Here is a 12315-nt window from a genome sequence, read left to right as displayed (position 1 = left end):
GTTAACCAATGTCATAAAACAACATGTGTACTACTGTTTCATGAGAAACTATTTGTTCTGTCAGCCTTCACCGGAAGTACAATAAAATATTAAAAAAAAGGGAAAAAAAAAAAAGAAAAAAAAATCTAAAACAGAATGAACGAAATATTGAAATAAAAAACTCAGTTAAGTGAACTGCATATTGCAACTCACAGTAAGGAAACGATTGAGATCAGGAAAGTCAAAAACATTGGCAATTTCAGACAAGGTGTTCAAAGCCATTTCTCTCTGGTGAGCCACATCTTGCTTTCTCATCTCAGCATTCTGGCATGGAGTACTAGGAAGTGCTGTCATCTGACTGGAGTGGAGGGATTCTACCAAAAACTACAGCAAAAATAATTTCATTGTCAGTTTTCACACATGGAAGAAAATTTAACTAATACTTTTTTAAGCTAACATATATGACAGTAACAGATATTGTTTTAAACACATTACCTCAATTAATTCATTTAATTTTTACAACAACCTTAAAGAGGTAAATTATGTCAGAATCTCCGTTTTACAGATGAAGTAACCAGGCTTAGTTAAGAAACTTAAATATCTTGCTAAGGATTACAATGTCAATACAGGCTAAAGCCAGGAATTTAACAAGGCCTAACTTTTCAGCCATGAATTGAATCTACCTGTTTTAAAAATGAAGTGCCAAATCTATAATATCAAGGCATAAAGGAGTTTATCATCACTAAAAGGCTAAAAGAGAGGCATCTCCCTAAAGATTAATAATAAAAAGTAATAATTAAGTACATCATTATAAGTTGATTTTTCCCCTCTCCCATTTATAATCACATTTCAGATCAAGATACTGAATATAGAACTGGCAAGATTTAAGTTCTCTTGAATAAACTGAATATATCATTAAAAAAAAAAAAATACAACTTTTAAAGGAAGCAAAATAAAATATATATACCCTTTTTTTCAATGCTTGGAAAATACTGTTATTTCCTATAGACAGGGATAATGCTGACTCTCACCTGACAGATGGGTTTCTTATACTGGCTGAAAAAGTTTTGTAGTTTAACACTTTTAGCTGCAACCAGAGCTCTAATTTCTGTGTAAGCTGCTCCAGAGACAGATGCTGACTTGGATAACAAACAATGCAGTAAGTGCAAAAGTGCAAAAGGTACCAAATCTCCTTTTGCCGCCCTGAAAAGACCAAAAAAAAAAAAAATTATCATCACTGTCTTGGAAACAAATGCAAATCTACAAATAAATGCGTGGTGATATCACTTTTTTTTTTCCTATAATATCTTATCACTTATATCACCATTTTTAACACAGGCAAATAAAAAAAGCAGAATGGCCAAAATAAATAAGACAGTATATAAATGCTGCCAAATATACCTTCCAATATCCCCTGTTGTAAGAATCAAGGTATCCTTCAACTCATTATTTCTTGATATTTGGGCATGTGTATATGCTTCCTTCATTCTTAAGACAAAAAGCTACAACAATACAATTAATTGGTTAAAGAAATTTTTACAGCCAGTTTTATGAAAACACAAATGTTAAAAAATAAAAATTATCAACCTCTTTTATAAATCCATCTTCAGAGTCCAAAGATTCCAATATATGCTTGGTATTTCCACTAAAAGCCACTCTAACATTCTTGTCTGGATCTTCCATTAAATTTAACAAAGTTCCAAGAACTGTTTTTACATCTGTTTCATCTTCCCTAAAATCAAGATGCTTGCAAAGATGATGTAGATTATCTATGAAAGCTAAAGAAAAGCATATAACATCTAATTTAACACATTAAATATCAAAGTTTTACTGCAAAAATGTTGTTGATAAATTAATACACTACAAAGAATCTTAAGTTGTCTTATAAAACTAATATTAAGAATTTAAAAGATTAAAGTGGATACTTATAAATTTAAATTAACTTTATACTTAATAAAACTTATAAACAATTTAAATCTAAAATAAATTCTAGGATTTTCTAAGTCATAAAGTGAATAGTCACTTACAGATTTTGGAAATCATTATGTTCCCAAGACACACTTGAAAAGTGCATTTCACTAATTCAAATAACCTTGAACTAAGGCCAATCTTAGTGTTACTGTTAACCCTCTAAGATTTAGCGAGTCTCAGAAACCGCCTACCACGTATTACTTTGAAAACTTGAGAACAAGTTGTACTTACGACCTAACCTACCTAAACCCGACTACCTGAACTTACTAACCTTGGAACTTACAAGTACTTGTGTAAATCTCATGTTCCCAACAACCCATATTCCATTACCATTGGAAAGTGATGAAGAAGATACAATTTATAGTCCTCAGATGGGCAAGGTACCCTAACTATTTGAAGTTCTTTTGAAAGGCTCAAAGTAGTGGCAGGGGACACAGTTAAGAATGTCCCTGGTATCGCTAAAAATGATACAGAACACTGAACCTCACAATACTGAACCAACCATCAGGTATGCCACATTAGGTTGTCAAATCAGAGAAGCATTTTAAAAATCCAAAAATCACTGCCCTTGTTAGTTCTGTGATGCAGTCTAATACAAGGCATCCCATTTATAAGTAATCATTACATGAGCACTGAATCTATCAAGCTTGTGACTTGCTATAATATTTTGAGTCATCGGGCTAATTTTATCACTAATTTGAAAAACAGAGTTTAAATAGGTTTTTAAAACATTAAATAAATCATAACAAATCACTCACCAAGTTTTACCGAACTAGATGTTTTTTTTTTCAGTAGGAAAAGGAATGGCTTGCAAATGGAAGCTTTCAGTCGAGAAGATGCACATTCCTGTTGAGAAGTGACTTTCAGGTTCTTACAGAAGAGGTCAACATGTCCATGTTCAGAGAAATGTTCTGTTAAAGAACTTGTCAAATAGAACGCGCCATGAAGAGTACAGACAAGTTGACCAAGTATACAGGCAAATTCTTTCTTGACAATGTCAGAATCATCTTTGACTTTATCTCTGAGGGGAAAAAAAAAAAAGGTAATAAAACTTCTCACTTAATTTTGTGGTCTCAAAAGTCTGACTTAATTTTGTGCAAAAGTACTAGTAAGACAAAACCTAGAGAAAAATTTTTTTATTAAGTATATATATACATATCCATGTATTTATGTAAAACAAAGCATTTGCCATTTCAACACTTCTTACATGTACAATTCAGTGACATTAATTACATTTATCATGTTGTGCAGCCATCACCAGTATCTGTTTCCAAATTATAAGGAAAATTTTTTAATTCTAAAACTGAAAGTAACATTTACTCTATATATCCAGAAATAACCATAAATCTGCACATATATCCAAATAACTATGATCTTTCCAATTAAACAATATATTGAAATTAATACATACATAAGAATCTTGGGAATTCTGTTATAAGAATTCTGCTGTTGCAGTAAGATAAAAAATCCATTAACACAACTAGCCCGGATTACTTCATGGGGGCTCTGCAGTGCCCAGTTATAAACTGCTGTTCTCCATTCAAGGAATATTCTTCTTGGAAACAGAGTTAGAAGAAACACACATCGTGACTGTGCCTGTGGTGCTGCAAAAAATTAAGTCTATTAAATAAAATTTCTAATAAAAATAACCAAAACCAAACTTGTTGCCATCAAGTCAATTCCGACTCATAGTGACCCTGTAAGACAGAGTAGAACTGCCCCACTGGGTTTCCAAGGAGCGGCTGGTGGATTTGAACTGCCAACCTTTGGGTTAGCAGCCAAGCTCTTAATCATTGAGCCACCAGGGCTCCTATATATGCATACATTTATATAATTAATACTGTTAAAAATGTTGGAGCCCTGGCTCAGTGGTTAAGAACTTGGCTGCTAACCAAAAGGTCGGCAGTTCGAATCTACCAGCTGCTCCTTGGAAACCCTATGGGGCAGTTCTACTCTGTCCAATAGGGTTGCTATGAGTTGGAACTGACCTGATGGCACATAAAAACAATATGCATATATATACATATGCAGGTATTCACTGTAAAGTCAAGTAACATGTAAAATTTATATAACATCTAATTCAAATAAAAGCTCCTTTTTAGAAAATAAAGCATGCTATTTATATGTCCACTGAAAAAGGTCAGTGCATAGCCTTACTAAGTAATCAGAGAAATGCATATTGAAAATCACATCCATCAGGTACCAAAAAAATTTTTTTTAGTTATCACCTCCTTGAAATTTTTTTTAAGATAGTAAAACTTTTAAAGTCTGACAGTGCCAAGTGTCGGTGAGCATGTACAACAGTAGGAACTCTCATATTCTGCTAACAGGAATGTAAACTGGCACACCATCTTTGGAGAACAATATGGCAGAATACAGTTGAGAAGGTGCCAACGGTTGAGCCAACCCTAAAACTCAAGAATTTCACTCCTAGATAAATACCTTAAAATAATGCTTCTCAAACTTTAATATGCATATGAATCATCTGGGGATCTTGTAAAAATACAGATTCTGACTCGGAACGCCTCAGTAAGGCACAAGATTCTACATTTCTAACAAGTTCCCAAGTAGTGACAATGCTGCTGGTCTCTGGACCACACTTTTTAAACAGCAAGGCTTTGGAAATGCCCAAAGAGCCACTCATGAAGACATTCATTGAAATTCTGTTTATAAATGGGAAAAATTGGAAACTAGATTGTCTACCAGTAAGAGGACTAATAAATAACATCTATTCATTCAGTGGAGCCCTGGTGGCACAGTGGTTAAGAGCTCACCTGCTAACCAAAAGGTCAGCAGTTCGAAACCACCAGCTGCTCCTTGGAAACTCTATGGGGCAGTCCTACTCTGTCCTACAGGGTTGCTATGAGTTGGAATCGACTTGACAGCAAAGGGTTTTTACTCATTCAATCGGCTACTATTCAGAAGTTTAAAAAAAAAACTAGAGTTACATGTGTCACCATGGGTAAGTCTCCAAAACATGATGCTGACCAAAAAAATGCAAGTTACAAAGAGCAAAACAATTCTATATTTTGTTTAGAGATAAACACATACATAGTAAAAGTATGACAATGTTTACCAGAATAATAAACATCAAATTCGGAACAGTGGTTACCTCTGGGGAGAGAATGAAGGGAATGCAATCGGGGAGGGAAAATCACACAGTTTCTGTTATATCTGTAATATTTTTATTTCTTAAACTGGGTAGCCAGTGCAATAGTGTTTGCTGTATTATTCTCCATCCTCTTTCTATATGTCTCAAACATTTTATAATATTTTAAAAAAATAAGGATGAAGATACTTAAGTATATATTTCAAACTTTTTACAGAAAGAAAGGGAATAGGATATGTGGGGCAGGCTTTCATTTGTTACTTTTTACTTGTCTAACTCCTTTTTGAATTATTTAAAACATACCTCTTTTTTAATTATTGACAAGATATAAATGGTGTTAGAAACTTCATATACAGAGATGAGTTAAAATAAAATAAAATGCACATATCAGCACAATTTTGTGACTACTTACAGCAGCTATCTGAAATCCTCTGGCTTAATGTTAGAAGATTAGTGGCAAATGTGGTCAATTTTAAAGAGCCATCATCAGAGTGGGAATAAATCCATGGAAGTGAGAGCATGCCACATAAATCTTTCAGAATTTCATCTTCAAATGAACTTTTTACTATAGAAACACACAACAGATGATTAATCGTATCTTTTCCTTAATTGCATCAACTCTGTATCTTTTTTTTAATAAAAATATAGATGTTTTAAACATCAAGTGAAATTATATATGAACATTCAGTAAACAGGGGTTCTTAACAGAGAGCCCCATAGATGATCTGAGACTTGTGAACCCAAAGAAATTAAATGTGACTTTCTAAAAATATACATTTATACATTTTCTAGAAAAATCACAGATTTTCAGGTAAGAAAACTTAGACGTTATAAATCATTTATATTGACTGAATAATAACAATAAATCAAAATATCAAACAAATAAATTTGGGACTCAGAAATAAATAACAAGCTTTATAAAACTGAAACCAAGAAAAAAAACTTTTGGGTATCCCCAACATTTGTGCATTTAGGCTTCAGGCCAAAAAGAAAGGCTATTTCTATACTGACTGTTTTTAAAGGTTATTCGGATTTACTGCTTACTTGTACTAACCTTGCATATAAATCAAAGCATCGTATATTTTCACCACTTTATCAATGATTGTCTCCAAGTCAGGTTTTTTAACAGATTCTAACAAATTCCTACAAGTCTTAAGCACTTTTGTATAAAAATCCAAAGACATCCAAGTTATCATTATGGAAAGCTTCTTCTTATATTTGTGCTGAGAGTCCTTGAAATTATGGCTGTAGTAAATACATTAAAAAAAAAAAAAGGATATTATAATTAAAATGAACTTTATTATAGTCAAACCTAGTATTGTAAAATCAAAAGAAATTATGAGTATAGAACTACTATAACCTTAACCTACTTCAAAGTAAATATGCAAATCAATTAAGATATCATTATTATTCTAAGTTCAATCTCTTTATGTCAGCCTAAATCACTCACAGGATTTGGGATTAAAATTAATCTAGAATAGTTAAAGGTGGCATCACCAGGCTTAAAAGTAGCAGAGATATCTTTCACATGGTTAGGTAGGTGTCAAAGATCTAGTAAAAAGTTAAAAGTCTAGTATAACTAGAACTAGAAGAATAGTCTTTTTTGCTTTATTCATTTCTAGAATCTCTAAGGATTTAAAAACAGAGAAATCTTGAAAACTTAAAAGTAGGCAGGCCCAGCCTGGAAAACAGCAGTCTCACACTCAGTAATATTTCTCAACTGAAGCTTAGTCTGCATTTTAGTGCTCTGTATGTTTAAGCATGAACTGTATGAAAAAGTATAATTAATAAATTAATACATCAGACTGATAATTAACTTGGACTAGCTTATATCAATGAAAATACTGAGTAGTATTAAGAATATTTTCAAAGTACATTATTAAAAACTCAATTTGATTCAGCTAACAAAATACCAGCTAGCAAGTTCTTATAATAAACTTACTTAATTATTTTAAATTAACATATTCAATTGTCTATATAAATAGGCATTTCAAACTGCTTTGAATGTTTTATTCAAAAGGCGCGCCCCTCCCCGCTACCACACGCTTACACAGTATGCCTGTGTAATTACTAACTGGCTTAGTAAACCCTTTCTTCATAATAGGACAAGGGTACACTTCAACCTAACTAGTTATTCATCCAAATTATTTTAAACTCCAAAAGTAAGGGAATCTGAATTGATATAGTTTCTCTGCAATCTTTTACACTGAGTAGTTGAAAGAATCAGTCAGGAAACACAAAATAAACGATCACGTAAAAAGTTAACAAGGAGGGGAGGCGGGGCCAAGAAGGCAGAGTAGTCAGACACCTTCGGTGGTCCCACTTACAACAAAGACCCCCAAAAAACAAGTGAATCGATTATATATGACAATTTAGGGGCCCTGAACATCAAAGGCAAAGTTGAGAAATCCGACTGGGGGGGGAGAGATGGTTCAGAAGCAGCGAGGAATTGCCAGACCTGATCCAGCAGGAGCTGGCGCCTTGCAGGCCGTATTGGCTGGCATGCACGGTGAGGCAAGCAGTGGTGTTCGGGACACATTTTCCACACTGGGAGAGACAAAGTAAGCAAATATAAAATAAACAAATATAATAACTTACTGATGGCTCAGAGGCAATAGTCAATAGGAAATCACATAAAGAGGTAGACCATGATGGTTCAGCAAGCTCCCAAAACAAAGACTCAAGAAATTTTCCAGAGGGATAGGGCTTCTTGGAATTACCAGAGGTAGAATACAAAAGATTAATATACAGAACTCTTCAAGAGATCAGGAAGGAGATCATGCAAAATGCAGAAATAGCCAAGGAACACAAAGACAAAGCAACAGAGGAAATTAAGATTATAGAAAAGCATAACGACAAATTTAACGGGCTGCAACAATCCATAGAGAGACAGTAAACAGCAGATTAACAATAAAATTTCAGAATTAAACAATTACAAAGTCATAGGAGCAGAACTGAGGCAATGGAAGTCAGAATTAGTTGAGATTGAAGATAAAGCACTTGACACCAATTTATTTGAGGAAAAATCAGATCAAAGAATTTTAAAAACTGAAGAAACCCTAAGAATTATGTGGGACTCTATCAATAGGAATAACCTATGAGTGATTGGAGTACCAGAACGGGGGGGATAACAGAAAATACAGAGAAAATTGTTGAAGATTTGTTGGCAGAAAACTTCCCCGATATCGTGAAAAATGAGAAGATATCGATCCAAGATGGTCATCGAACCCCACATAAGGTAGATCCCAAAAGAAAGTTACTGAGACATATTATAACCAAACTTGCCAAAACCAGAGCTAAAGAGAGAATTTTAAGAGTGGCTAGGGACAAATGAAAAGTTATCTACAAAGGAGAGCCATTAAGACTAAGCTCAGACTAATCAGCAGAAACCATGCAGGCAAGAAGGCAATGGGATGACATATATAAAGCCTTAAAGGAAAAAAATCACCAGCCAAGAATTCTATATCCAGCAAAACTGTCTTTCAAATATGATGGTAAAATTAGGGCATTTCCAGATAAGCAGAAGTTGAGGGAATTTGTAAAAACCAAACCACAATTACAAGAAATACTAAAAGGGAGTTCTCTGGTTAGAAAATCAATAACATCAGATAACAACCCAAGACTAGAACACAGGACAGACCAACCAGATATCAACCCAGATAGGGAAGTCACAAAAATAAAAAGTTAACAAGGACTATTAGTCTATAATGTGGTAGTACAAATAAGACTAAATCTTCAGAGAGAGTTCACACTTCATTTGTCTCTCCTAATAGTAAATCTGTATTAACAATGCTGAACTGAAAATCTGCCTTCAATGAGTTCTAAATTCCTACTCTTACTACCAAAGGGAGAAGTGGTGTATAGTGAAAAGAACATCGGCTTCTGAGTTGTACAGAAATGTGTTCTGCTACTTGATGTGCTACTAGATCATGTGTCCTCAGGAAAGTTAGTTTAGGCCTCAGACAACCAGAGCCTCAATTTCTCTGGGCTTCAATTTTTAATCTGTAAACTGAGCAGAACGACATTTATCTCACAACATTGTTGTAAAGAGTAAATAAGATACGTACATTGCTTAGCAGTGCCTAGCATTTAGTATACTCAGTCAAAATTAAGTTTCTTGTCCACTTCATGGAAAAATTTTTGTTCTAAGATCACTCGAATCAAGTGAATAACTAGGTCTCCTAAACCAGTAAATTCAAGTTCATAACGGAAGCCCACCCAGAAAATACAAGAGGTTGTTTTACCAGTCCGCGTTTTGATGAGAACAGTGAACAGTACACAGAGCACCGAGTTGCAGGACAACAGTGATTCCTTCTAAGGTCTCAATGACGAGATTCTTCGGATTACTGTATTCAAGACTGATCTGAAGGGATTCTGCTTTCTGTTTCAGTGCACTCCATAATATGCTCTTTTTGCTCATATCCACATGTTTAATTCTGTAGTGAGTTACAATAACAGTAGGAAAATTTTCATGCTCAACATAAATTTGGTTAAAATGTGAAAAATATTTAAAACAACAGATACTATGTAATATCAACTACTGAAATTTATACGAAGATAAATTTAAAACAACTATTTCAGAGCTGGATGAACTACGGTAGTTCTTTGACTACATTACAAAAAATAGTTTGTTAACATTTTAAAAATTGTTGATGCATGCACAGTCTCAGAGATTTTTCATATATTCAAAAGTTAAACGAGACAGGCATGTAAAGACATGCAAAGTGACCATATTTAACCATGAAATAATGTTTCATACTAGACTAGAGGAACTATTCAAATATTTTAAGCATCCCTTTGACTAAATTTAGAAAGAACAAATGTTCTTTGTGCATTTAAGTCAAAGCACTTCACTAAAGATAATTTTTAGAAGTGAATAAAGTTTTATTAAATGACTAAATACAAACTGAACGATGATCGTACTCCTCAGTCTGTTTCGGTGCTCTTTTGGAAGAGCTTAAAGATGAGCTGAGTTGACGTCTTTTGGGTGATATTCCACCACTATTACTGCTAAGTTTTTCCTGTTGAGCTTGGCACTGAACCTCCTCAGTGATTTCCATACTTTCCATTTTTAAGGCTTCATAAAGTGGACCCAACAAGTACTGAGAAAACAAAATTCCAAAAACTATATCTCAGAAGCATGATTCTATTATACATAGGCAGCAAGAATGCACTAGGTATTAGTTGTATGTTTTTCTGGTGAAGTAAACAATTTCTCAGAGTTTCATAAGACAAAACAAAGACCCAAGTTAATATATATTATTTCAGTGTATATATCAACTGCAGTTCTATAGTCTTAAAAGGCTTAAGGCAAATCCTTTTCTCTGTAACCTGTTTTTCCACTATGCCACAAAGAGAAAGTCTGTAAGGGAATTACTAACTTCTTTCGTAACAGAAATCTGGCAAAATTCATAGATAAAAATAAACTAAAATGTTTAATCAAATTACTGTATATCTATTTCATTGTAATGCTTGTATTGCCTCCCATAGTCTAAAAAGGGGCATAATTTTGCATGACTAATATTATTTACCGATGGGTTTTCTAAAGTAATTAATTATAATCAGTCAACGATAAGATCTATGTGAGTACTCAAAGTTTCTGCAATAAAGCTAGTAACTGGCCCCTTTTTAATTAATAATGCAACAAACATATTTCACATCACACATTCTACTCCACTGGCAGTTCATTACTCCATTGGCAGTTCATCTTAAATCCTTCTGAAATCAAAGTAAAAGTCCATAATAGGGAGTCAGACTATATTATGAAAATCATTCTGTTCTGGACACACATTATTATTAAAGATATCCTATTTTCTCATTATTACATCTTACATATATGTATACACTCAAATGATGAATAAAGTACATACTTAATAAGTAACCTTACAAATGACTCACCTCTGCTTCTACCTGAACTCCAAGCACATCCACAAGAGCTCTACAAATATTTCTGACATAGACCTTCCTGACTTGTAAAGCAGATTCATATCCAGCTGGCACAAATTTAAGAAAATACTGCAGTAAATGGCACAAAGCTGCTTTTAGCAAATCAGACTTAAGCCGCATAAGCACACCATCTTCAAACATGACACAGAGTTTTTCCAGCAGCATATTTAAATAGACAGGTTCAATATTTCTATAAGCTTCTGCTTCAAAGGGGAATAATGTCGTCATCAACTTTGACAATGGCTCTTCATAAAGTTTCAGTTGGTCAGCATCCATTTCTACAAGGTGTTTTAATATTTCTAAAAATGAGCTGAAAAAAGTGCTGGCTGGTTGTTCTGGGAGTCCCCCAAGTTCAAAGAGTTCGGTTAGGAGGCTAATTGCTAAGGATTTAATTTTTGGACTACCATACTCAAGCAGAGCACAGCCTATCTGCCAAAGTAAGAGTTCTTGCCTTCTAAAAAACACAACTGCAATAATACGATTAAGAACCGTTAATAAAGTGATTTCAATAAATTCTAAATTTTGCCAACTCATAAACTGCAAAGGAGCTGGTTGTAAATATCCCATGTGTTCATCTACTTGACTTAAAAATCGACTAGCTACCACGGGCCATTCCACAAAGTGTCCCATTGCATTTCTTCTGTGGAGGTAAATCAAATCTTCAAACAGATGTAATAATTCCTTTGTCAGTGCCCCAAAAATAGCAGGACTCTTGCTTTTAAAAAGAAATAATAATGAGCAGATAACTTCACAGATTTTCTTGTGCAACATTTGACAGGATGGAGTTGCTGCAATCCTCAGAAGTCTTGTTATAATCCAATTACTGAATTCTTTGAAATAAACAAACAGATGTTAAATAAACAAGTATTATCAGCAGTGCTAATTACCTTACTAATTCTTCTGTATTGATTTTTAAAGTATTGTTGTTAGGGGCCATCAAGTCGTTTTCAACTCATAGCAACCCCATGTGACAGAGCAGAACTGCTCCATAGGGTCTTCTTGGCTGTAATCTTTTCAGAAGCAGATTGCCAGGTCTTTCTCCCAGTGAGCCACTGGGCGGGTTCAAACTGCCAGCCTTTCGGTTAGCAGTCAAGTGATTATCCGTTTGCACCACCTGGACTCCTTTTAAAAGTATATACTTTACTACCAAAATAGTTTAAAACAGTCCTTACAACAATGCAATATTATTAAAGTAGTTTAGACAGAAAAGGTGGTAGCTTTCCACTTACTAACCATAGGAACTCGGACAAGTTACTTCATTTCTCTGAACCTCTGTAACTTCAACTATAAAAAGGGAATCATACCTACTT

At 34.0% G+C, this 12315-nt stretch overlaps 1 protein-coding gene across 4 annotated transcripts in view; it reads right to left on the bottom strand.

The window, feature by feature from the left end:
- ATR (ATR serine/threonine kinase) overlaps positions 1 to 12315 on the bottom strand; it is a 99051-nt gene that overhangs the window by 79389 nt on the left and 7347 nt on the right. For 2 of the 4 annotated variants that reach the window (XM_004385070.2, XM_023739324.1), the window contains exons 4-14: positions 10958 to 11835; positions 9983 to 10161; positions 9304 to 9495; positions 6114 to 6304; positions 5472 to 5624; positions 3362 to 3554; positions 2709 to 2971; positions 1567 to 1757; positions 1381 to 1481; positions 1011 to 1182; positions 193 to 363 (exon numbers count right to left, since the gene is read on the bottom strand). In XM_004385070.2, the coding sequence (XP_004385127.1) occupies positions 193 to 363; positions 1011 to 1182; positions 1381 to 1481; positions 1567 to 1757; positions 2709 to 2971; positions 3362 to 3554; positions 5472 to 5624; positions 6114 to 6304; positions 9304 to 9495; positions 9983 to 10161; positions 10958 to 11835 (2684 nt within the window). Of the gene's footprint in view, positions 1 to 192; positions 364 to 1010; positions 1183 to 1380; positions 1482 to 1566; positions 1758 to 2708; positions 2972 to 3361; positions 3555 to 5471; positions 5625 to 6113; positions 6305 to 9303; positions 9496 to 9962; positions 10162 to 10957; positions 11836 to 11892; positions 12053 to 12315 lie in introns of those variants that run through there. The other 2 variants (XM_023739326.1, XM_023739327.1) reach the window with 2 other exon arrangements.

Source organism: Trichechus manatus, unplaced genomic scaffold, assembly GCF_000243295.1.
Source record: "Trichechus manatus latirostris isolate Lorelei unplaced genomic scaffold, TriManLat1.0 scaffold00132, whole genome shotgun sequence".
Classification (NCBI taxonomy): Eukaryota; Metazoa; Chordata; class Mammalia; order Sirenia; family Trichechidae; genus Trichechus; species Trichechus manatus.
The sequence above is the reverse complement of the archived record's forward strand: the minus strand, read 5'-3'. Positions and strand labels throughout refer to the sequence as shown.